The 22,861-nt window shown below is 41.2% G+C and overlaps 1 protein-coding gene across 3 annotated transcripts in view; it reads left to right on the forward strand.

The window, feature by feature from the left end:
- The window catches only part of SCAI (suppressor of cancer cell invasion), a 41,398-nt gene that overhangs the window by 13,309 nt on the left and 5,228 nt on the right, over window positions 1-22,861 (forward strand). For 2 of the 3 annotated variants that reach the window (XM_065695444.1, XM_065695445.1), the window contains exons 3-14: window positions 802-933; window positions 7,426-7,521; window positions 8,130-8,216; window positions 8,774-8,872; window positions 10,174-10,270; window positions 11,816-11,914; window positions 13,001-13,153; window positions 13,989-14,090; window positions 14,263-14,364; window positions 15,974-16,052; window positions 18,019-18,118; window positions 18,599-18,680. In XM_065695444.1, coding sequence (XP_065551516.1) covers window positions 802-933; window positions 7,426-7,521; window positions 8,130-8,216; window positions 8,774-8,872; window positions 10,174-10,270; window positions 11,816-11,914; window positions 13,001-13,153; window positions 13,989-14,090; window positions 14,263-14,364; window positions 15,974-16,052; window positions 18,019-18,118; window positions 18,599-18,680 — 1,228 coding nt within the window. Of the gene's footprint in view, window positions 1-801; window positions 934-5,053; window positions 5,140-7,425; window positions 7,522-8,129; window positions 8,217-8,773; window positions 8,873-10,173; window positions 10,271-11,815; window positions 11,915-13,000; window positions 13,154-13,988; window positions 14,091-14,262; window positions 14,365-15,973; window positions 16,053-18,018; window positions 18,119-18,598; window positions 18,681-22,861 lie in introns of those variants that run through there. The other variant, XM_065695446.1, reaches the window with a different exon arrangement.

Consider the following 22,861-nt stretch of genomic DNA (forward strand, 5'->3'; position numbering starts at 1 on the left):
ATGTGTTTATCTTGCACTAAAATTCTTAGAGAGCACAGAAGAGCTAAAGACCTGGCAGCCATTTCCACAGGAACTGCTGCTGAGAAACAAAGATTTTTAAGAGCCTCTTTGCCTTTACAGGCTTTCATAGTTGCTTACGTACTCAATAGTAGGATTATTTCCATTATATCTTAATGTTTTGTGCAGGTGATTCCTGGACAATGTGCCATTTTGCTCAGATGAACAGTAAAAATAGATCTGCAGGTATAATTGTGGGCAGTGCGAGCCATGGAATGAAACACTCATGAGGAAGTAGCGAGGAAGCAGGATATTTTTCAGCATTCCATCTAAATTTGCTAGGTTTTAGCAATAGGAACTTGTGAGCTACAGTTTTCAGCAGTTAAAGAAGAAACTGAAATGTAAATAGGACTGAGGCTACTCTCTCTAAATACAGCTGCAGGATAAACACCTCTGCAGAAAGGCAAATTTAGAGAGGATTTCTTTGTCCAACTATGAAACCCAAGTTTGTTCCAGTCCTTTTGTTGGCCGTTTTGTGTTTGTGAAGACACTCTTCAGACTTACTTTATTTTATGACTCTTGTACCCCTTTTAGTTTGCTCTGTTAAGTAGTGCATTGTGCAATCATTAGCCCCATGCTTTGATTCTCAGCTGTTATTTTTAATGAGTCTTGAGAAGTGTAACCTGTGGGAGAACTGCATGCTTTGTTTGTTTCCCTCCCCATGGATCTGTACGTGCATCTAATCTGGATGAGCTCATAGTAGCCCTCCATTTTTGAGTAATATGGCTATTTTCTTCTTCATAGGACTGAGTTTGCCCTAAAAGAAATCATGTCATCAGGAGGAGCTGAAGATGATATTCCTCAAGCAGAGAGGAAAACAGTGACAGACTTTTGCTACTTACTGGATAAATCTAAACAGCTATTTAATGGCTTAAGGTTAGTGCCTTTTGATACTATTCCTTCAGAAAAGCATTAGAACACAACACTTTAGTATGTGAGTGATGCTGAAATCAGTTGTACAATGAACATTTCGATCTCAAACCCAGTAAGTTTGTTTAGGGAAGAATACTGTGCACCTATGTATGGGTGGTTTTGGACCATGTATGTAAGAATGTAGGAGTAGAGGTTCACATGTTTCCGAGTCAGTAGGGGAGGAAATGTGAGAAAGGAGAGCTGAATGTCTCAGGTCAGTTAACAGTAAACTACAAGTTGGAAATCTGAGAAATGGGTAGAATTCATACTGAAATGTTGTGTATGAAGTACACAATGAGGGGCTAGGTGTGGCTGTATACAGTCAACAGTATGCAATTCCCAAATCCCACAGTCTCTGTACCAAAAAAAGGAATGAGATGGATCAGCCCAGGTGAGAGAAAAGTGGGGAGAGAATATTTGGGGGGAAGAAATTTAGGAAGTGACAAACAGAAACATCCAAACCGTACCCTGTATTTGTCTAGTGAAACAAATGCTTAATCTGAACTGTGGAGAAATGTAAAATCTGCATTTCTCTACAAAACATCTGCAATAACAGCCAGAAAGTCTTTCTGTTTTGTCAGCACCAAAGAGAAGGGAAATAAGGAGAGTTCAAGGAAAATAGTGCACATTTGGACAGTGATACAGGCATCCTGTTTATGTCAGTATATGCTGAAGTTAAAGACTGGTTTATTTCTAAGAGCTGGTTTATTTCTAAGCTTTGCTGTCAAGTCTCTTAAGCAACGTGGTTTTTAGCTCATATCTTGTTGGCAGTTCAGCGTCTTACTGGTCTCTGAGTAATACTGTATGTTTGGGCCCATATAGCTTGCTGTTATTCAAACACAGATGGTTAGCAAAGATGTTTTTAATTCCTCCACCCCCTGCTATTGATAATCCTTTCATGTGCTTTGGAAGTTGATTACCAAATCCAAAACAAACAGTTTGTGCTCCAAAATCTGAATGGTAAATGGGCAGTAGAGACAAGGAGTTCTTGATGGTTGCTTTCAACACCCCATGAAACAGTCTAAAGCAAAAGGGCTGAGATCTTGAGGCCAGGATTTGCAGGACCATATATGCCATTACACTGGCTTTCTGATGTAGCTTGCTTGAAATTTTGGCTTGAGTCGCTGAAGACTACAGATTAATACAGTTCATGCCTGGATGCATGATGCTCAAGCTCAGATCAGAGACAGAATACCTACAGCCATTCTGTCTTTTCCTTTGGGCATGGGAGGACTTGGTACTTGTATCAGATTTCCAGATGGGAGATGTAGTTTCTGTATATATCCATGGTGCTTTGCAAAAAGAAACCTTCTTATCCAACTACATGAAAAGAAAATAGGAATTACCTTTGGATGAAATCTGGGCAATAAAAATAGATGGGCTTCAACAGCTGGCTGTGCTCCGTGAAAATACGAACATACCGGAGGGAGCCTGCCTCTTTCCTTACTGTAACTTGACACAATTAATGTAGTGTTTCTTGCACTGAACCTGACCCCTATTTCACCTGTAAGAGCTGTGATTCCTTTGGGCATAATGACTGGATAAAGCAGCATTATAATTTTCAGGTGTCTCCTCTGTTAGTGCTTGTTCTTTTCTGGGTAGTTCGCCTGGAAATGACTTGGCAGGTATCCTAATTCTTAGTCCAGTTGCCTGTTTTTCCCTCTAGCGCAATAAATGCATTTGATGCATGCCTGCCTTCTTCTGTTTTGAAGATGATGATGGCCTTTGCTGTTGTGTTATATGCCATTCTGTTGTCCCTATCATGTTTCATGGAAAAGAAGTGGTGGTGGAGGGAGAGGAGAGCAATGATTTCCTTCCTGAAACCTCCTCTGGGCACTTCAGCAACAGGGAGCTGAGCCTATAGCTGTGTTGGCAGCTGCTTAGCTGTTGCTGCTGCCAAAAATGCAAGGACTCAGCCTGCCACGTCTTTGTTTCAGTAGCATTTCCTTCCTCTCTTCCCAATACAGATGCCAAATACAGCATTTGAGGAAAACATATGATGATCTGCCAAGGTTGCTGCTCCAAAGTATACTTCATGCTCACACTACCACTGATACCGTCCTTTTGTGGCCATGCGTGCTAGAATAACTTAGAGGGGAGGTTGTCTTTCTAGTGTCCTTACTCCCTTTTTTAACATCCTGAGCTGTAAGTTAGAAACAACTGTTAATGAAGTATGTTCCAATTGCTGTTCTCTCTTTTCTCCATTCCCGTTTGCTTTTATCTTGGAGAAATGGCTGGAAAGAGGGAGTGTGTTAGGAAGCAGTTTTTGTGGTGTACTGTCACCAGTTATTATTTTAATGTTTAAAAAGTGCTTAAATGTGTTCAGTATCACAGAGATGCTTGATGCCTTAAGAAATGAAAAGACTTTCCACATATATCATACTTTCCCAGATCAGGTCTCATTGTGTGGGCTGCAAGAATCACCACAGCTGTCCTTTTGTGGAAAGAAGTGATAATGTTTGCCCATTTATTCTGTAGACTTTTAGTGAGATGCAAGTTGAACATCTTAGTTCTGTTCCATGCTGCTGCTGCAGGAACAACAGGACCCCATTAGCTTCATGTAATGCTGCAGGCTGTAGCCCATGTGGTACTGGGAAGGCACTGACTTCTCACACCAATTGCATCAGTAAGGCAAGTTACTGTGAGTGCTGCTGGTGTGCTTACTGTCACAGAATCACAGAATCACAGAATCCCAAGGGTTGGAAGGGACCTAAAAAGATCATCTAGTCCAACCCCCCTGCAAGAGCAGGGTAACCTACAGTACATCACACAGGAACTTGTCCAGGCGGGCCTTGAATATCTCCAGTGTAGGAGACTCCACAACCCCCCTGGGCAACCTGTTCCAGTGCTCTGTCACTCTTACAGTAAAGAAGTTCTTCCTGATGTTAACGTGGAACTTCCTATGCTCCAGTTTACACCCATTGGCTTATTAGCTATGATGGGGAAGCTACACCACATGCCGTTATCCCACTACTGCTTAGGTTCTGAGAATAGGAGCTTGTAATTACTACAAGCCTAGGAACATAAAAGGAAATTGTCTTTTTTATCACCTGTCAAAACTGTGAATGTGTTTAAAGCTCTGAATGTTAAACTTACAGTTATTCTAACCTTCCTTTTTGAAGCACACTGCTGAGTCTCTAGGACTTTCTCAACATCTTTATATCTCTGGAAGTTGTCCCTGTGTGACAACTTCCATGCGGTGCTGGCCACACAAACCTCAACACCTTTAATTGGTTTTCAGCCAGCATTACCTGGCTTCTGCCAACAGCATGGATGAAATGAATTACTGACAGAAAATTAATTACGAGCACATAAGTAGTGCTGGTCTCTGCTGAGACTATAAGCAGGAATTGGATAAAATTCTCGGCTGCCTGTGGAATTTTATCTACCAGCCACTCTAGTATGGCAAGGGAACCAGTCTTCTGTGCCCAGTGTGAGAAACCCATCCTTTTAGAGCATCTGAGTTTGTGTCTCCATGTCCAGTTTGGAATGTTTTAAACCCCAAGAAACTCGAAACACTTTCCACTGGGTTGGAGTTGGAAGGTTGGCGGCTATTGTAATGAGGTGTGTATCTGTCTTCCTTGTCTGGATAGAACTGTCCTAAATCAGAGCATCTCTGTTCCCCCCCCTGCATCTGGATTCCTTCTCACTACCACTTCCTCCCTCTGGTAAAGCTCATAGTCATCAGCAGGAGAGGAGTGAGTATCCAGACCACTGCCTGTTCTGTTCCTAGCATCCTTAGCCAGGCACATCCTGGAGAAAGCTGAGCCTCTTGCCTTTTTCTCTCTATTGCTCCAGTATCCTTTTGTAGCTCTGGAAGCAGCAAAATGTCATGTTATAATGTAGGTCTTTCGCTCTCAAGTTGCATGTGCGTTTGCTTCTGGACCGTATATTCCCTGTCTCCTTCAGTGGGAGGAGCTGTATTAATAATCCACTCTGCAATCAACAGAGTCTTTAGTTCTCTTGGGTTATTTCTTACCAAATAATGCAGATCCTCTGGTCTCATTAAAAAACCCTGCACTAAATGTCCTCTTTTGCTTATGCATCCATTTTCTCACAGCAGAATTTCTTGATATGTGGGAGTGACATGCATGATGTTCAGAACACAAAACAGTGAATGGATGGCAGCAGTGGCAGCTCTTGTCTGCAAAAATCGGTGGTGAAACCACGGTAATGTATTGTCATAAATGAAGTTTTATTACAGCCATGTCAGAATACTATCAAAAGAACAAGTGCTACTGTCTGTTTCCATGGAGATCTTTCCTGTTCCCTGGGGAGCTGAGGAATTGCGTGGTTATTGTGCAGCTATGCCAGCTGCAATTAGGCGAGCACGCTGCTTGAGAAATACACATGTGGACACCCAGCAGCGACTGTGGACAACAGCAGCAAACACGTGGGCACTGTGCTCACAGGGGCTTCTTAAAATGCCGCTGGTATTCATCTATTCAAAAAGCAATGCAGTGGGTTGAGGCAGGGTTTGTGAGAATGCTTAGGCTTCTGCAGAGGAAAGTGCAGCACCGAGGGAGAGGCAGAGGTGAACAAGGGAAGGTGGCAGGTGAGGTGTAAAGAGTGTATTAGCTTATGATGAGGGGTATAAGCATGATCAGCACATAATTACCTGCTTTTTTCTTCATTTGTGCACATACCTACTTCTCAGTGTTTGAGAGAAGAAGGGTATGTTTTCTTGTTTCCTTATGTTAGACCTTTGCTCAAATGTCCTCAGCAACTTTGCTTTGAAAGCCTAGTTTCCTACTGGTAGAGTTCTTGGAGTCAACTTGCTAATTCAGTCATTCTTTAGGTTAGTGCCAGGGCCCTTTGAATGTATTATTATTTTAAAAAGATTAATTTTAGTGTTGTTTTGTATTTGCATTCACTTTTTTTAACATTGAAACTTGTGGATGTGCTAATTAAATTTATCGCTACCTCTTGCTGTATCAAAGCCTGCAATATATCTTAGGCATGTATTTGGACACTTCTTAACTTCTTTAGCTAAAATGTTTACATCTATTACAGTAGAAAGTGGTGACTCATTTATTGCAGTAAGTGCTTTAAATTTGCACGTGTTTGTATCAAGCTATATTTGGATGAAGCTGTTGGTGCCCTGAAGCACATGGTTGTACTCCTGTTTACCCCTCTCTGCACCGAAGGATGTTCCAAGTTGCTGAGCAGCCAATTCCATGTTTGGGGGGATTTTTTTTACTATCATTTCAATTGTTTTGGTTTTTTTTTAATCCTGCCCAAATTCCTTGGCATCTTCCTAGAACAGCAGCAGCAAGGACTGGAATGGTTTTCTAGGCTGGTAAGAGTCACAGTTGATAACAGATTCACTTTACATGTACTAACTAAGCTAGGCCCTTCAAGCTGTGTGGGAAGTACAGCTGGTAGTTTCCTGATGAGGAAAGGAATATTAATTTCCTTTTCTACCTAGGGTGCTGTTAAAGCAATTACAGAGAGCAGAAATGCGCCAGTATGCTGCTCTGGAGATAGCAGTGTACTGCTTTGCTTGCCTTACTCCTCCAGAGGACATGGTGTGGTTTCCAAAAGGAGGTGTTTCCTTCAGTCTCGACCTCCCAGGCTTGGAAGTGGAATATGCTGCTTTTCCACGCCCGTCTTCTTGAAGACTGGGATGTTGGATAGGATGTTAACCAGAACCAGCAAAGGGATTTGAAAGAGCATTCCCTGAAGAAATTATTCTTGAATCAAATGAACGATTTTGCTGTCTTGAAAGAGCTGTTCCACTTGTAGAGTTGTACACCTCCTTTGAATCAGCTTCAGAATGGATTTGTAGGCAACAAGCGCTTAGTAAGCCTTCTGCTAGGAGTGAAAGCACAACCCTTCAAAGCTAAAATCCTTAGGACTGCATCATCATTGTGGGGTGGAGGTGGAGGGAAATATATCACATTGGAAATCGAGTGGAGGTATGAAAGCAGAACTGAATTGGATTGACTAACTCAGTTATAGCACTGGAAACTGAGACCAAAAAGGCAGAAGGTCTCAGCTTCTGCCATGTCACTTGGTTAGAGGGTGACAAATTCTGTGGCGATATGTGATATATAACCTGACATTTGAAAAGTGACTAGACATTCCCTCTGAAAGTAGGAAGCAGTAATTAGATGACAGCACTGAAGAATTTTTTCTTCCCCCCATTGCAGTCTTTCCTGGTATACAAAATTAATACGCTGTCTGCTTTGTGGCATGTTTTTAGGGTTATGTGTGGATAGGATATATGTGGTTCCTACAAGCTAAACAGGATTTCCATGCAGATTCCAGTAGCAGCAGTTTTTGAGTATTTACAGGAATCATGGTTCTTGTTATTCTTGGTGCAGGAGGAGTTACAAAGCATTTCAAGTCAATTCTGAACAAAACCATTCTGATATGGACACAAATCTACTGCTTTCACCCTGGGCTGACTGGAATCTACTCCCTAACTCTGCGTTTGTCATGTCTCACTTGCAGGGACTTACCACAGTATGGGCAAAAGCAGTGGCAATCCTATTTTGGGCGAACATTTGACGTTTACACCAAACTCTGGAAGTTTCAACAGCAGCATCGGTAAGGGAATGTTGTAGGCAGACATGTCCCATGGATTTAAGTGCAACTTTAATCCCTGGTATGCCTCAGGCCCCCAGTGAAGATTGAGATTTCACTGTGCTATTCAAGCATGAAGGGAGAGAATAGTCACTTCCTGTAGCGCTCGCTGTCTAATGAATTAAAATGTTGCAGAGTTTCCAGTGTGACTTTATAACGAAACCCTTTGCTGTACTTGAATGCATGTTGCTTTAATGTATTACCAAGGAGAAGTTTCTGCAGCGCAGAACCCATCTGGAATGGTGTGAAGCATCCTGCTACAGCGTGGGCTCTGATCTTTCACACCTTACATTGGCTGCGTAGTCTGAGTGTTCTCCTGGGAAGCTGTGACCTTTTGTTGTGTGTATTTTGTGCAACATACTTATGTCTAGCTCTTGCAAGTTTATGCAAGATAAGTGGTCCTTGCTCTTGTGTGTGTATGTGGTGCTGTTGGCTCCATGAGGGGCTGCTACTGGGAATGCTATACCACTAATGAAGGCTGAATTTGTCCATACGATGGATCTTTGTCTTGTCTGATGTTCTGAGACGTTCTGGAATGTCTTACAATCTTTCTTTTCTCTCTTGCAAAATAGACAAATATTGGACAATCGGTATGGGTTGAAGCGGTGGCAAATTGGGGAAATTGCTTCCAAGATTGGGCAGCTCTATTACCATTATTAGTAAGTAAGCACAGAAGAGGTTTCAGTAGGGCAATGCAGTGTTTGTGGCAGTTCCATGGCAAACACTTGGATACTCAGTCAGGAGAAATCAATGTATCTGTTGAGTCATGGTCCCTGTTTCTAAACAAGAAGGCCCTTGGGACTCATGGGGGTGCTGCAGAGAGTGGCACCTATAAGCCCGATGCCACAGTGGTAGTCATATTGATACTGCCAAAGGACTTGTCTCCTACCTCAGAAGTGTCTCTAAGTCTCCCCTGCATACTGCATTTTACTCTTATACAAAAGTGTGATTTACAAGTCTGGGAGCTTAATCTTCCTTTAAACTTTTTACTTAACCTGTCACCTGTACATATGGGTACAAGATGGGCAGATTTGATAGTTATCTGATGTGGAATCCAAGCTCTGAAACCTGCCTTCCCAGCAGGCACAAAAGATGAGAGTCTGGTTTTCATATGATGTCACTTGGAAAGGGAGTTTTGCCATTGATGCACAAGAAGGGAGGGTTTGGTGTGGATTTCCATCTGAAGCAGTGAGCTAATCTGATTCTTCCTCTGCAGCTTGCGCACGTCAGAAACCAGCTATCTCAATGAAGCTTTCTCCTTCTATTCAGCAATTAGGCAGAGGTCATACTACTCCCAAGTCAACAAAGAAGACAGGTAAGCCTGAATGAATGCCTTTGTTTTTTCAAGTCTAGAATGGTGTGTGAAACAGGAAATAACTAAACTGAGAGAGTATAACTGGAGTAAAATCAGTGTTGTTGAAGGAAGTTTCTTTTAATCTCCTGCCACAATTAAAAACCTCAGTATAAAAAGAGCTTTGCTGGATGATTGGAGGAATAGTTTGGTATCTGGTCCTGGCTAGACAGCTGTTAGCCCCAAAGTGTTGTCATTTTGGATCCTGAACAGTATCAGTGCTGGGACCTAGCATGCTGTGGCTGGAAGATAGCTGTGCTGAAGCAGAGGAATCTGCTTGATTCTAATCAGGCTTTTCAGGGGAACATCAGTTAGTACTGCAGTACAACAGCCCTCTGTAACTGACTGGGACAAAGTCCAAGAGCTTCAGGAGGCATAACGTCTTCCTTTTAAGATGCTATACTGAGAAAGGTACACTCGAGTGTACAGAAATGTGCTGCCTGCCAGGGACATAGACAGATATAAGTAAGAATAGGTAGAGAACTCAGTTCTGGATCCTGATCTTGCATTTTAGCCAGTAAACCTGAGTTCCCTCATTAAAGAAGAAATGATCTGAAGTCATCATGAAGATAAATACAGAAGGTTAGTTAAGGAGCTTCTTTGCAAGGATTCAAGGATCTCTGGACTTCAGCTAACTGCATGTCTTTAGTCTTGCTCATGTCTAAGCACACTTGTGTGCCACAGTAAGATGAAAGTTTCCCTGCTCTGTTCTGATACCTGTTGATCCTATTATCTTCTCTCTTAAAAATCTCTCAGTTTCAGTCTGAGTGCTTGAGCTGTTTCAGACAAGGTAGGATTGACCAAACGTGTTTCTAGATGCTGTCAGAAGGTTTTAGAAATGGATGAGTAATTATGGGCTGTGCTGACTTGCAGATCTCTTAAGTTGTCGCATGTGGGTGAACTGAGCCAGCTGTGATTATCATGTGGTGCACTGGGGTCAGATAGTGCCCATGGACTGACAAAAGGTTTGAAGAGCCAGCGGTTATATCTGACTCCCATGCCTGTTCTCATGTAAGGAGACTGTGGGAAAGGGGGAGGCTGTGGCTTTCTTGATGTATGTTTTATGTCGCTGTACTCGATTTTAAGTAAACCTCTTAGCAGCCAGGTAGCTGTCGATCTTCACATGAATTCAGTTAGAACTCTTAATCTGCAGAGTGTTCAGCCTTGCTCTGGCCTTAAACTCTTCCTCTTCCTTACCCCTGCTGCCTACCTGTGTTCTCTTTTAATCTCAAATTTGGCTGTGGTGTTTTTGTTGTTGTGTTTAGGCCTGAATTAGTGGTTAAGAAGCTGCGTTACTATGCAAGGTTTATAGTGGTTTGTCTCTTGCTCAACAAAATGGATGTTGTAAAGGACCTTGTAAAGGTATGTTAAAATGAGGATAAAAGTGCTAAGGGGGTGGGAGGTTGATGGCTCTTCTTGTTATTAAGGAATCCATAATATAGTCTGTTTCAGTTGAAATATTGCTCATTAGATACATGATAATAACTGCTGTTGCAGTATAGCTTTTCTGGGTTTTTATTCTCATTTAATGGATTGTGCTGTTGGATGCCACAGAAGGAAGGAATAACATGGCTAGAGCTATGGAAAGATTCAGTATGATGTCACCATTTGGCTAGAGAAAAGCTTTACAAATGTATATATTAGGAATAAACTGTAAAATGCATGTTATTAATCTGAGAATTTGTGGATCATCTGATAACTCTCAGTACATCTTAATTCCTGTAGGGGATTTAAGACACTGCTGGAATCTTCCCCAGCAAGTCTCCATGTCACACTGTTACTTGGAAAGCCAGCGTCTCTTAGCTTGATGTTGTGCACATTTCTCTTCCCTTCCAAACTGAGATCTCTCAGTCCTGTGTCTAGAACACATCCTGAATACATTTTACACCTTCCAGAGACCCACCAAAATTAAACTTTGCCAAATGATGTAGATAATGCTATGAAATTGGAGAGGCTGGATCTGCATATGCCTCTGCTATGGGAGTAAAGCTCTGAATGCCGACAAACACAAGTCTTTAGGTGCAAGAAATAGAGTGCAGGCTAAAGTTGATCACTGCTTTTCTAGTATATGTGGCATCCAACATAGCGATTCTGTGAATCAGACATTTAATAATGACATTTCAAGCTCAGATGATTTGATAGCATTATTTGAACACCAAGCAAATATATTCCAATAGATGCAGTCTAGATAGGGAGATACCCTTTAATGACAACAAACGAACCCCAGCCTCTTCCCAGTACAATCTGGTGTCTGGAGCTGAAAGCTTTTGAGCCTGAGGATGGCAGGCAGTGTGCTCATGTTTGGTGTAGTCTTAGATGGTCCTGCGAGGAGCCAGGGAGTTGGACTTGTTAATCCTTATGGGTCCCTTCCAACTCGAGATCTGTCATGCTTCTCCTGACAGCATATGCTTCCCAAACCTCCCTAACAACCTTGCTGCAAGCAGCTTCTGGTATTGACAGTTGTGTGTAGGTTGCATTACTGTCTTGGTGTCTAAGCTTACTTGAACTGCTAGCTTAGCTTAGCAGCAGCTAAAAAAGCCATACCATTCACTTTCTCAGTGTATTTAAAGTTACTTGTAAGCTGAAATTTGAGTCCTTGGTATCCGTAGCTTATGGTAATAACCAGTGACATAGCTGTATGTGAGTGGGATAGTTATATTTGCATTTGGACCTACTTAAAAGACACTTTGCATTGCCAAAACTCAGTGTAACATTGTCATTCTGTCTCCTAAAGAGCGCGTTTTGGCTGGCATGTTAGTCATAAATGTGCTGCATATGTTCTCAAGTAATTACTTTTTTTCTTTATTAAAGGCCAGCACAGCTAACCAAATTGTGAAGTTACTGACTGCCTGTTAAGCTCTTGGTTTCAGAAATGACTGTGACTGTCTTTGAACTTTTTTACATCAGGAGCTGTCAGATGAAATTGAAGACTACACTCATCGCTTTAATACTGAAGATCAGGTGGAGTGGAACCTGGTTCTTCAGGAAGTGGCAGCATTTATTGAGGTTAGAATACCATTCCCTTTTAGTTGTTAGCTTAAAACTGAAATCTGCTGGCTAGTTGACCAAAGTGTTCCTGTATCACCACCTCTGTGTGGTAAGAGGATGCGCCACATGCAGGGACAGTATTCCTCTCCAATCTAATCACGGAGATGTGTGCACAGTAGTGGAAGAGTGACAGATGTTGAAGTGAAGAATCAGACCTGGTCATGTAACATATTGAAGGCAGAACCGTGAAGCTGAAAAGCACTTGATCACCTTGTTTTTGCTCTTGGTGTTCAGATCATGGTGGAATTGAAAGCACAGCAGTTATCATGGCCAATACTCCAGAGAGGCTGCCAGCTCTGGTTCTGTTGTGGAAGCCAATCTGATCTGTTGATGTTTTGATTGTGTTTCAAAGTGTACTTTGTCGGAGTACTGGTCTATTGTGCTGGCAAATCATAAGCAATATATAGTGGAAAATAGGGTGTAAGCATGGCAGTTAACTGATAGGCTCTTAGCATAGTTGTAATGTGACCAACTTCTAAACTTTATTAAAAGGAAAATACCTTTTTTATTCTGTTAAATGAGACAGTGTTCTACTTCCCTCCTTTTGTACCAGATGTCACTGTGTAACACGAGGATTTGTTTAAATATTGCCAGAGTGGATGGCAGCATTACCATTTGCTCATCTCCTTTGCTATTTATTTCTAGGAAGGGAAGGCAAACTAAAATAGTGCAGGGTCCTTCTGTATTAGGAATGTTTTGTTTGCTCTGTGTGAATTTGTAAGGCTGTTGGTGACATTTGGTTCCTCTGGTATAGAAAAGCTGAAGCAGAGTTTGTGTCATTTGGGGAAGTATGTTTTTCTATTTGCTGTACCTTCATGTGCTTGTGCCATGTATTTGCTTGCAGTCCCTTAGAGCTGTTGCTTTTCCAGGTGGTAAGGCATTGCTCTATTACCTGCATACAAGTATATGTATGGCAAATCAATTTTAAAGGTCTGCCTCAGTTATGAAACATTTACTGTAAGTGACGAGCCCTTTGGACTTCTCTCTGACTGCAGATCTGGACGTTTTCTTGAATTCCTGATTTATTCTGGTTGCTTTTTTTAGGCAGACCCTGTCATGGTTTTAAATGATGACAACACCATTGTAATCACCTCTAACAGGCTTTCTGAAACAGGAGCTCCGTTGCTAGAGCAGGGAATGATAGTGGGACAGCTTGCTCTTGCGGATGCGCTCATTATTGGGAACTGCAACAACCAGGTAAAAGAAATTCTGGGCACTTGGGTTTGTATCTCTGGAGTTCACAATCCTTTCCCATGTGAAACCCCTTCTGATCATACAACAGAGATGCCGAGAGGGGCAAACGTGAGAATATTTTGATTGTGATGTGTGCAGTGACACCAAGAAGAAGAGGTTCTCAAAAAGAAGAGTTAAAAATTGAATATTGTTTATTAAACCTGTGGTACTGACCTCCTATTGTTTATATTAATCAGGTTAATTAGAGTAGATACTATTGGTTTTCGCACACTGGATGTTTGTTAATAACATTCAAACACAAGAGGCCTCTGACGTGCCTAGAAAAAGCCTGACTTAGACTTTCACATGGCATACTCCAGCCTGTTGCAACTGCAGTTGCAACAGAAAGCAGCTTTCCAAAGACATTCAAGATCTTGCTTTTTAGATTATGATAGTGAAGTTGTACAGACTTTATGACCACTCCCTGAGCTCTTTTTTCAGGTAGGCAAGGGAGTTGTATCCAATTTGTGTGTCTTTTGCAGATTTTGTCTAAATTCACAGTACGTAGTGGTTTCAGCACTTGATCTGGAAATACCCCAGAAAAGTCTGTAATTTGCAAAGTGAGGGGTCTGCACACAAGTGAACTGTCCTGGTAGACCAGTAATAAATAACCTTTGTCTTCTGTGAGCTCTTCTAAAAGTCATTTGTGGGTCTTTAGGGAGTCAAAAATGACTCTGACAGATCCCCGAGAGATATAAATGGTCTGTCTGGTGTGCACTTGAATCTCTTACCTGGATAATTCCGAAGAAATGCTGTTTAATCTGTATCTGGCAGAACAAACTGTTTGACTCTTTTGCAGGTCAAGTTCAGTGAATTAACAATTGATATGTTCCGAATGCTACAAGCACTTGAAAGGGAACCAATGAATTTAGCATCACAAATGAACAAACCTGGAATGCAGGTACGTTCCATTTCAGTGATGAACCTGGTCACAGGCCTGAACTGGCCTTTTTTTGTTTGCTTATTTATTTATTTAGTTTATTTATTATAACAAATAGAAATGTAAAGGGTTATGAAACTGCTTTGTAATATATGGTTGTTGGGTTCTTTGTCTTGTTTGTTGTTTCTAACAGGAATCAACGGAGAAACCAGCCAGGCGGGAAAACCCCCATAAATATCTACTTTATAAACCAACTTTCAGCCAGCTGTATACATTTTTAGCAGCATCATTTAAGGTTTGTGAAATCAGTGAATTTATCTGTAATAGAAAAATACCCAGAATGGTATGTGACACTGAATAAAATGTGGCTGAGATAATCCTTTATACTTCAGGATAATGAAGCCTTCTTAAAATGTTCAATATGTTCTTCAGAGGGGTTGGAAATATTATAGATCTGTGTAATTTGTATAATAAAGGCAAATCCATTGACTGCTGTGAAGGGAGAGGGAAAAAAATCATTTTACAACAGAAACCCAGCTTGCTGTTACACAGCAGTTGTATCATAGCTACAATACAGCCACCTTCAAAGTGAAGCCTGAACAACAGCTCTGCAAGCAGCTTTAGTAGTGGCTATCTGAGATCCAACATGGTGCAGGGCAGTACTATGGAAAGCCTTAAGTAGTGCAATGTAATGTAGTAGTTGCATATGATTGTATGTTATCCAGTAATTTTATCTGTGTGTGTGTGTGTAGGTACACACGTGTATATAAAGACATTTATACATACAGACATATATATAAAAAAATAAGTGTTTCCTATATATATTATATAGGAAATATTTATTGAGATAAGAGATTTGGAGAACAGAAGAATCTTAAGGGTATTCTCCTACTTCATGTTATGCCAAGCAATCCAAAATCAGGGAAGTATGCCAAGAAACTGATGCTCTTAAGCACTGTGTACCTGGTAGGTCTCAGTTCTGTATCCCATTCAAATTATATCTCTCTCCTGCATATGTTATATTTTTATCTGCCTGTCTTTGTTACCCACTGCTCTCTTCCATATAAATAATCTATACATTTGTAGACTTTAATACAATTACTTTGGTTATTTAAATTCAATAAAGTTGCTGGGCTCGTTATGCTTAATTATGACTGTACAAGTCAGCAACTTGGGATTTAGTAGTAAAAAGAGCACATGAATCCATATAAAGAAGCAAGTTTTAGCCTGTTTCAGGAAACAACTGTAAAGAAACAGCTGGTGAGGTGAAGGAAGTGCTTCCTCTTAAGAGTTTGGGTGCCTGCTGGCTCAGCCTTTTGCAGAAATTAAAAGCATCTGTTTCCTCACGGAGGCAGCCCATTAGAATGGTGGAAAGTAGATTTCTTTTACAGGTCTGTCCAGAAACCTGGATGTGTTGTGCTTGTTGTCCAGCTGAGAAGGGTCTGGGGAAGAGGCAGATGTTGCAGACTCTGGGGTATTTGGAAACAAAGAGCTTCCTTTAGGACCCTGAATTTCTTGAGAGTTAGGGTCTGTGTCGATTGTGGCAGCTTTTCCTTTCTGTATCTTGGAAAGCTGTCAGATCTGGCTAGGTAGCAAAAGGCTGTGTGAAAGCAGATGCTTTTTTTAGTGCTACTTGAACCTCTAATATCAGCCTAGAGGCCTTGGTGGAGAAAAAAAGTATGAATATATCATCAGTTCACATTTTTGTCTGTGCATTCACCTATTTGAAGGTGTGTGTGTGGCAGGGAAGGGTATATACACATTTGAAGAACAGTGTGAAGGGAAGCCAGAAGCAGCAGTAACCTCATCTTAAATGACAATGTATTTATGAAAGTGATAATCGAATATTAAAATAAACTTACACATTTCTTCCCTTGCCACTCTTCTCTTTCTCTGAATTTCAGGAGCTGCCTGCAAACAGTGTTCTGCTGATTTACTTGTCGGCCACGGGCGTGTTTCCATCAGGTCGTTCGGATAGTGAAGGTACAATAAAGGAATGCTCCCTGTCATGAACAGGGCTTGAATTCTCTTTATGTTCCAGGACAAGTGACCAAGAAAGATGTCACAAAGCTCCTTTTAAAAGACGAGTCAATTTTACTCTCCTGTCTACTTAGTAAGATAGTCTTTTTATTCCACAAACAATAGTTCCCTGTGTTTTAATTAGTGTGCACCAACCTGAAACCTTTTCAAAGGACATACCCACTTTTTGATGCATCTGAAGTATTAAAAGCTTCACCGGTTTTGAAGACCACGTGGCTCAGTTGATGCATCAGTGCAAAGTTAATAAAATGGCTGAATGGCACTTTGTGATTCTTTCCAATCTCCAGTACTGTAAGAACATATGGGCAGGAGATGGGTGGTAAAAGGGCTGAAGCATCTGCAGGGACTGTTCTATTTGCACGCTTCTTAACCTGACAATTCAAGCCCTTCTCATGATTTCTGACAATTCCCCTCACTTCATCCTCCTGTTCTTTGCAACCTAGCAGAATATTTGGATGCAGCTGCAATCTAAAAGCTGAAAACTGGTTGGCTGAACAAACACAGTCGAAAGATCTATTCCTATAATTTAAGGAGGAAAAAACCATCCTAAATATTGTACACACCTCATCTATTTGAGACTTGCATTCCTTTATAAGATGCATGCCTTGTCCATCCCAGTGCATGATTTATAAAGCTCTCAAAATGTTGAAAGACAAAATAAATCCCTGTCAGCTCTGGATTGTGGCAGTGATTTGTTTTAAGTGCTTTCAACATTTTACTTTTCGCTGCAACTTGGTGCTAGGCTCTGACTAAACAGTGTTCTTTAAAGCCTGTGGTATGTCCCGTTCACTGCATGTTTTGTTTCAGCTTACTGTAGAGGCATCTGAAGAGCTGCATACTCAGACTTCACTTTTCATTCAATGAACCCCATTACAACTGCATTCTTTTAATAAGGTAGTGTAGCCTGCACAGCCCCAAAAGTTCTACCTTATTAAAAGGGAGAGCAGCTGCAAGTTGCACCATTTACTGCCTGTAAGCCATTTGTGTTTGACAGATCACATTTGTAACAGTGCTGAATTAATGTATGTTCTGTTCCTGATTTTGTGTTCCCAAAGCTTCCCTTAAATGGAAAGGTGTCTTATGTATCCAAACCTGAAAATACTGCATTTGGTGGCCACACAAGGGTCAACCAACTCTGCAAATGTGTAACAGAAGGAAGAAATCCTAATGCTTTATTTTACCAATGTTAGTGGCACTTCATACCCATAGCAATGGCTGAAGTATTTTCTGGTATCTCTAGCACCTTTTCTTCCTTGATAGGATTTTATATTGTTTATAGCCATTACTGCCATCCTTGCTGTCCACCAGACAGTTAGTGGGTAGCTCAGTTGTGCAAACTTAGCAGAGCATTTCTTTAGCTTACCCCTGAAAGCTTATTCATTCTCTGAGCAATCTTTTATCCCTTTTGCAGTGTTTTAACTGCAGATTGATAGTATTATATCTGTTCTGAGAGGCTGCAGGGGGGGTTTATTGACTTAGCCTCATTTTTTATGAGGTTCTGAATCTAGAATATGCTAGCTCATACGATAGTTCAACAAAGGTATTGATTTTCCCATATGAAATGTGTAATGGGTTTTAATCTGTTTTGCTGTGTAGTGCAACAAGAGCCAATGTTTGGATCTTTTGTACTATTTTTGTGGATAAATAGCAGATAAATAAATTAGAGGTCATGAAGTTGCATTGCTTGCTTCTATTTGGTAGCTACTGAAACTACTAAAAATGTATAAAACTGGATCTGTAGTTAGTAAAGTCTCCACATTCCTTCATCTCCTCCTTACAACTGCAGTAGTTCCAACTCACTTAGTTTTCTGGGATTTGTGGTTGCTTCCTGCCTTTCATGTAATCGTTAAATCCATAGCAGAGGTGAGTTGCCTGTGCTAATTTGAGGTTTCTTTTTCGCTGTGTGTAGGTCCATATGATTTTGGTGGTGTTCTGACAAATAGCAACCGGGACATTATAAATGGGGATGCTATCCACAAGCGAAACCAATCTTACAAGGAGATGCACTGGTAAGTCTCATGCGTGTGGCAACTGCAAATCAGAGGAGCTTGTCTTTAATGGAGAAAAAAGCTTCAAACCCTCTTGAACTCAAATTCTTCAGTGTAAGACATAATGTAGATTGGCTTGAAGTTAAACAATTAGAAATTAATATCAAACTCTAAATGATGATTTAAGCACTCAAAAAGTATTACTGTGACAATCCAGACTCTTCATTACTGGGGAACTTCAAATTAATGGTGCATGGCTTCTCAAGAAGATAAAACATCTCTTGTTGAGAAAGAACTATTAAGAAGTCCAACAGCCCATACTGCAGAGAACACCAAAATAGTTTTGCAGTTACTCTCTGAGGATATATCTGAGGACTGGGGCATGGGGAATTTGCTTGCTTTGTATCTGGACATGGGCAGCTGCGTGTCTAAGAACCTTGTGCAGTGTCACAGCTCTGCAGCAATTCTAGTGCTCTGTGAAGCATCACTTTCTTTTTCCAGTCTTCACCCTGGAGATCTCTACCCTTTCACAAGAAAGCCCCTGTTTATCATTGTGGACTCTTCCAACAGTGTCGCCTATAAGGTAAGGCTCTTGAAGGCAGGTACTGGTCTGACAGGCTACAGTGTCAACCCCTAGTTAGCTTACACTTTTAACAGGCTATTTTTTTAAACAGTTTATATTCAGTCTTTCTTTTCTTTTGAGGTTGTGCATGCTAGTCAGGATCTGATCCTATGAATAGGAACAAGAAGGAGAAGCACATGAACAGCCGCTCATTGGAAAGTAATAAATCCTCCTGGAGGGAAAAAAGGTTCAAGATTTCCAAGGTCTCTGGTGGGAGGTTTATTTTTGTTATATACCAAAGACAAATCTTGGTGTGGGTGCATGGGGGAGGGAGATAATTAATATGCTTTTCTTTTTTCCAGTCATCCAACACTCAGTTGCTTTTAAGGAAAAGAAAGGCGTCAAAGCATTGAGCCCGATCTTATAAAACTCAGGGTGTCAGTGTCTGAAAAGTATCTGAACCAAGGAAATAACAAGGCTCATACTGGCATCCAGTGTTACTGTAGAGTGGTATATACTTGGACATTGAGCTTGCTTCCTAGAGTGCTATGTACTTAGAGTAGAATTAGTCCATGCCGAATCACCTTTGGGAATCTGCAATTTGGGTAATACAGAAGCTGGCATTTTCAGTCTCAGTTGCCAGTTGAATCTGGATAACGTTTCAACGTTTATTTCATTTGTGAATGGGATGTTAAGAGTGTGCTATATCTGGGGAAAGTGCCACTTCCTTCTGCCTCCCTTTTTATAGCTTCATTATGTGCAGTGAGAAAAGTGAACGTTCACAGCTGAATTTCAGAGGAGGAATAGGGACGTCTAGTGGCCAGATGAACTTGGTCCTTGTTCAGTATCCAGAGTCTGTGTTATTTGTTTTAAAGGCACTTGTTGGCCAACAAGAGGTGCCAGATCTGTGATCAGGATGATTCAGAATAGTGCTGTATTGAGCCAGGGAACTTTTACCTGGCAGTCTTAAAAATGATCTGGCCTCTCTGTAGGGTTTTTCATTTGTTGTACTGTAATGCATGTTAAAGAGCTTTTAAAATACTACTGCACTTAACTTCACCACTCTAGATTTTGGTGCAGATCTGCTTTTTATTAAATTCATATCCCTGCTTCAAGGGAGGCAGATACAATTGGAATGATTTACTCGTCTTTCTGAGAAAATAAGGATTTGGTAGGAATTTCTTTTCCTTGTTCTGCAGTGAACTGACCATCAGGAGAATGTGAGGTACGTAGAAAGTGAAGCATGCCAGTGTTCTAGCTGCTAAGCACACAGAGCAGCTGGTGTGAGAGGAGTCCAAACCTGCCTGTATGTAAGGAGTATAGAAATGTGAATTCTGGAAGTATTTCAGAACAGGATTATGGAAGTGGCTGCTAGGAGCTCTGACCCAGATCAGAATCATGTGGGCACAACTGTGAAGAATCTAAAAAGAGAATGAATAGGGGGAAAAATCCCAAGAGCATGGACCCCTACTAAAAAGATCTAGTCAGCATTTGAGAGCTCACATTCACCTTCACAATCTATTGCCACTGAACCCAGGCAGATAGATGTGTGGGGCTGGGTTTAGGTGTTTTGTCTTCAGCTGAAGGTAGATGGCAGAGCTCTCAATCTCACTGTTTTCTAGTCCTTGTAAATCCCTGTCTGTCATCATTCTATGCGTGCTTATGTGCTTGGTTCCTTGTCGCCAGAATATACCAATAGTGCCGTCCTGTGACTATCCTCTGGGTGTGTTGTGAGAGGCTTTGGAGACTCAGACAGTGGCACAAACAGAGGTTCTGTGCAACAGTGTGAGAAGGTGAAGTCATTGCATTTACCGACTTTTTTCCACATGGCTGCTCTGATCTGTTCCGATAGGACAGTAACTATCCTGACATTTAAATGTCACCGCTAGCAGTACTGGCAGGAACAGCAACTGCTCACACATCCTTTTCCACAGCCCGTTTCTGCTCTCCTGCATGCATTCTCATCCTCTCCCTCTCTCTGGAGGGCTTAAATGGTGACGAGTGAAAGTAAGTCCTGCCAGGAAGGGACTTGCCAGTTTGTCAAATCAGCGGCACTTGAACAGCTTCCTCCCCTATATATTTAGCTGAAAGTGGAAGATTACTGCAAATCCAGCATATCTACTTAAAGCTCTGATTTTTTTTTAACACTTCCATTTAAATATAGATGGGATATGGCTGTGTTCTTGAAAGCTACCACTGTGTATGTGGGTGAAATAATATTTTTAAATCAGTATTTTCCTGTAGCTGTGGTTGTCTACGATTATGGTCAAAAGCAGAGTCTTTAAGCATCTAAACCAGACAAAAACTGTAGCCAGTAAGAATGCAAGGCCTTTGTCAGTGGTGAGGTGCAAATACTCAGCTTAGTAAAGCTTGCATGTGAAGTGACTTATTTCAGAGCTGATGGGTAGTTCTTTTTTTGGAAAGAGATGTGCATGAAATGCATTTTAGAAAGCAGAAATGCTTCTCTTCTCTTGAATACTGAAGTAAAACAAACAGAGTTATTTTGAAACAGAAATGTGGTTTACCCTTTTTGGAGTTGTCCATGCACTGAAAGGTTCTTATCTAGAGCTCTTACCAACATCTAGACTGCAGGGCAGGTTTTGCTGGTGCACCCTGTTGTCCTCTGCTCCAAGCCATGGCTGTCTTTGTTGCATGTGTGCCCACAGTGTTTTCTGTGGAAACCAGGAGCAGAGGAGGGGGTGGTGAGTGAGTCCTGGTGTTTGCTTGGGCTGTGGTAGGCAATTGTGTCTGGGCAGGAGCTGATACAGGAAGCTGGAAGCTTGAGAGCTTTATTCTCCAGGATCTATAATTTAGATGTAGCGACTGGCATGAGCAGTTGTCTTCCAAAGAGCACATTCTGTGTTAAACTGTGTAGTTTCTCCCCTTTGCAGGACTTGCTAGCAATGTTGACTTACCTCTGCAGACTCCAAAATGATCTCAGGTACTGTCAGTGAGTAATACCTTTCCTGACATACATGAGTGACCCTTGGTTTTGCTTTATAGCTGTAGACAGGGTTTAATTGCATTGTCATTTTTACTGATGCAAAGTCTGCTTTGGTCTCTACCTGGGTGATACCAGACAGGATTAAACACGTGCATCTGCTCATGAATACTAAGTGTACATGTAACCTGCCAGTATTCAATGTATTCAGTTCAGGCTGGCACTGTCTGGGGTGACTCCTGGGGCATTTTGCTGTAGCACAGTTTTACTAATTACAGGGCTGCCCTGCAGTTACTGTCTTCATGGTAATAGTCTTTTTTTCTTCATTAGATATAAACCTTAGTATCTAGCATTACAAATCTCCCTTGGGCCCTTAATGAAAAAGAAGGGGGTTTAGGACTAGTCAGCACTCTGTCAGATATAGGAAATGTTTTGATTAGAGTAGATTACTGTCTTTAGTAGTTAGCAGACTTAGTTTCAGTGAATGAATTTAATCTAATTTAATTGCAATACACTGCCTGCATGGGAAAGTTCCATTTGAATTAAGCAGAAGCCAGAAGGAATAAATAAGTTAGCTTTTTAGTGACCCTACACAAGCAAATCGTTCTGGTGATGTACACCTTACATTTACAGCTTGCCAGTTGTAAGAACATAATCTGAGGTTTGTGCTCACTTATGTGCTCTGGATGCATGGTTTGAATGTGTGCTGTAGCAGGATGCGAACATGATCATTTACGTTTGCTACAGCTTTGCAAACCTTCAGTTTTAGGAAAGGTGTTTTGGTGAGAGACGTATAACAGCTGATGAGGTTGTGCAAGTGAATGTCTTGTTTTCTTGGTGGTAATTACTACCAATCAGGATACCTACCAGACAGATACACAGTAGGACTGTGTCAGGTCAATGCAGGTGAAACTGGACAATAGTGTCTTTGAGGTTTCTGGAGAAATTCTTGTGCAGTGTTTAAGGTGCTGGTGGAAGGTACATGAAATGAGTATGATGAAATGAGGCTTCGGTAGAGCAGATGTTAGGGTTATGACATACTTGCTTTAAAGGAAATTTATTATAAAACTTCTCTCCACTGGGCTCTTGTGTTTCATCAGACACAGTTCCTCCCTGCTAGAAAGAAAAGGGGAAAAAAATTACTGTGGATAGTTCAGTTGGTACTGAAGAAATATGCTACATGTGGTTCGACCTCAAAGCCAGCGGCTTTCATTTCTGCTGGAGAACGTGATTTATTTTTCTTTCTTTTCCAAGTAATATT

The sequence above is a fragment of the Lathamus discolor genome, chromosome 15 (assembly GCF_037157495.1).
Source record: "Lathamus discolor isolate bLatDis1 chromosome 15, bLatDis1.hap1, whole genome shotgun sequence".
In the NCBI taxonomy this organism is placed as follows: Eukaryota; Metazoa; Chordata; class Aves; order Psittaciformes; family Psittacidae; genus Lathamus; species Lathamus discolor.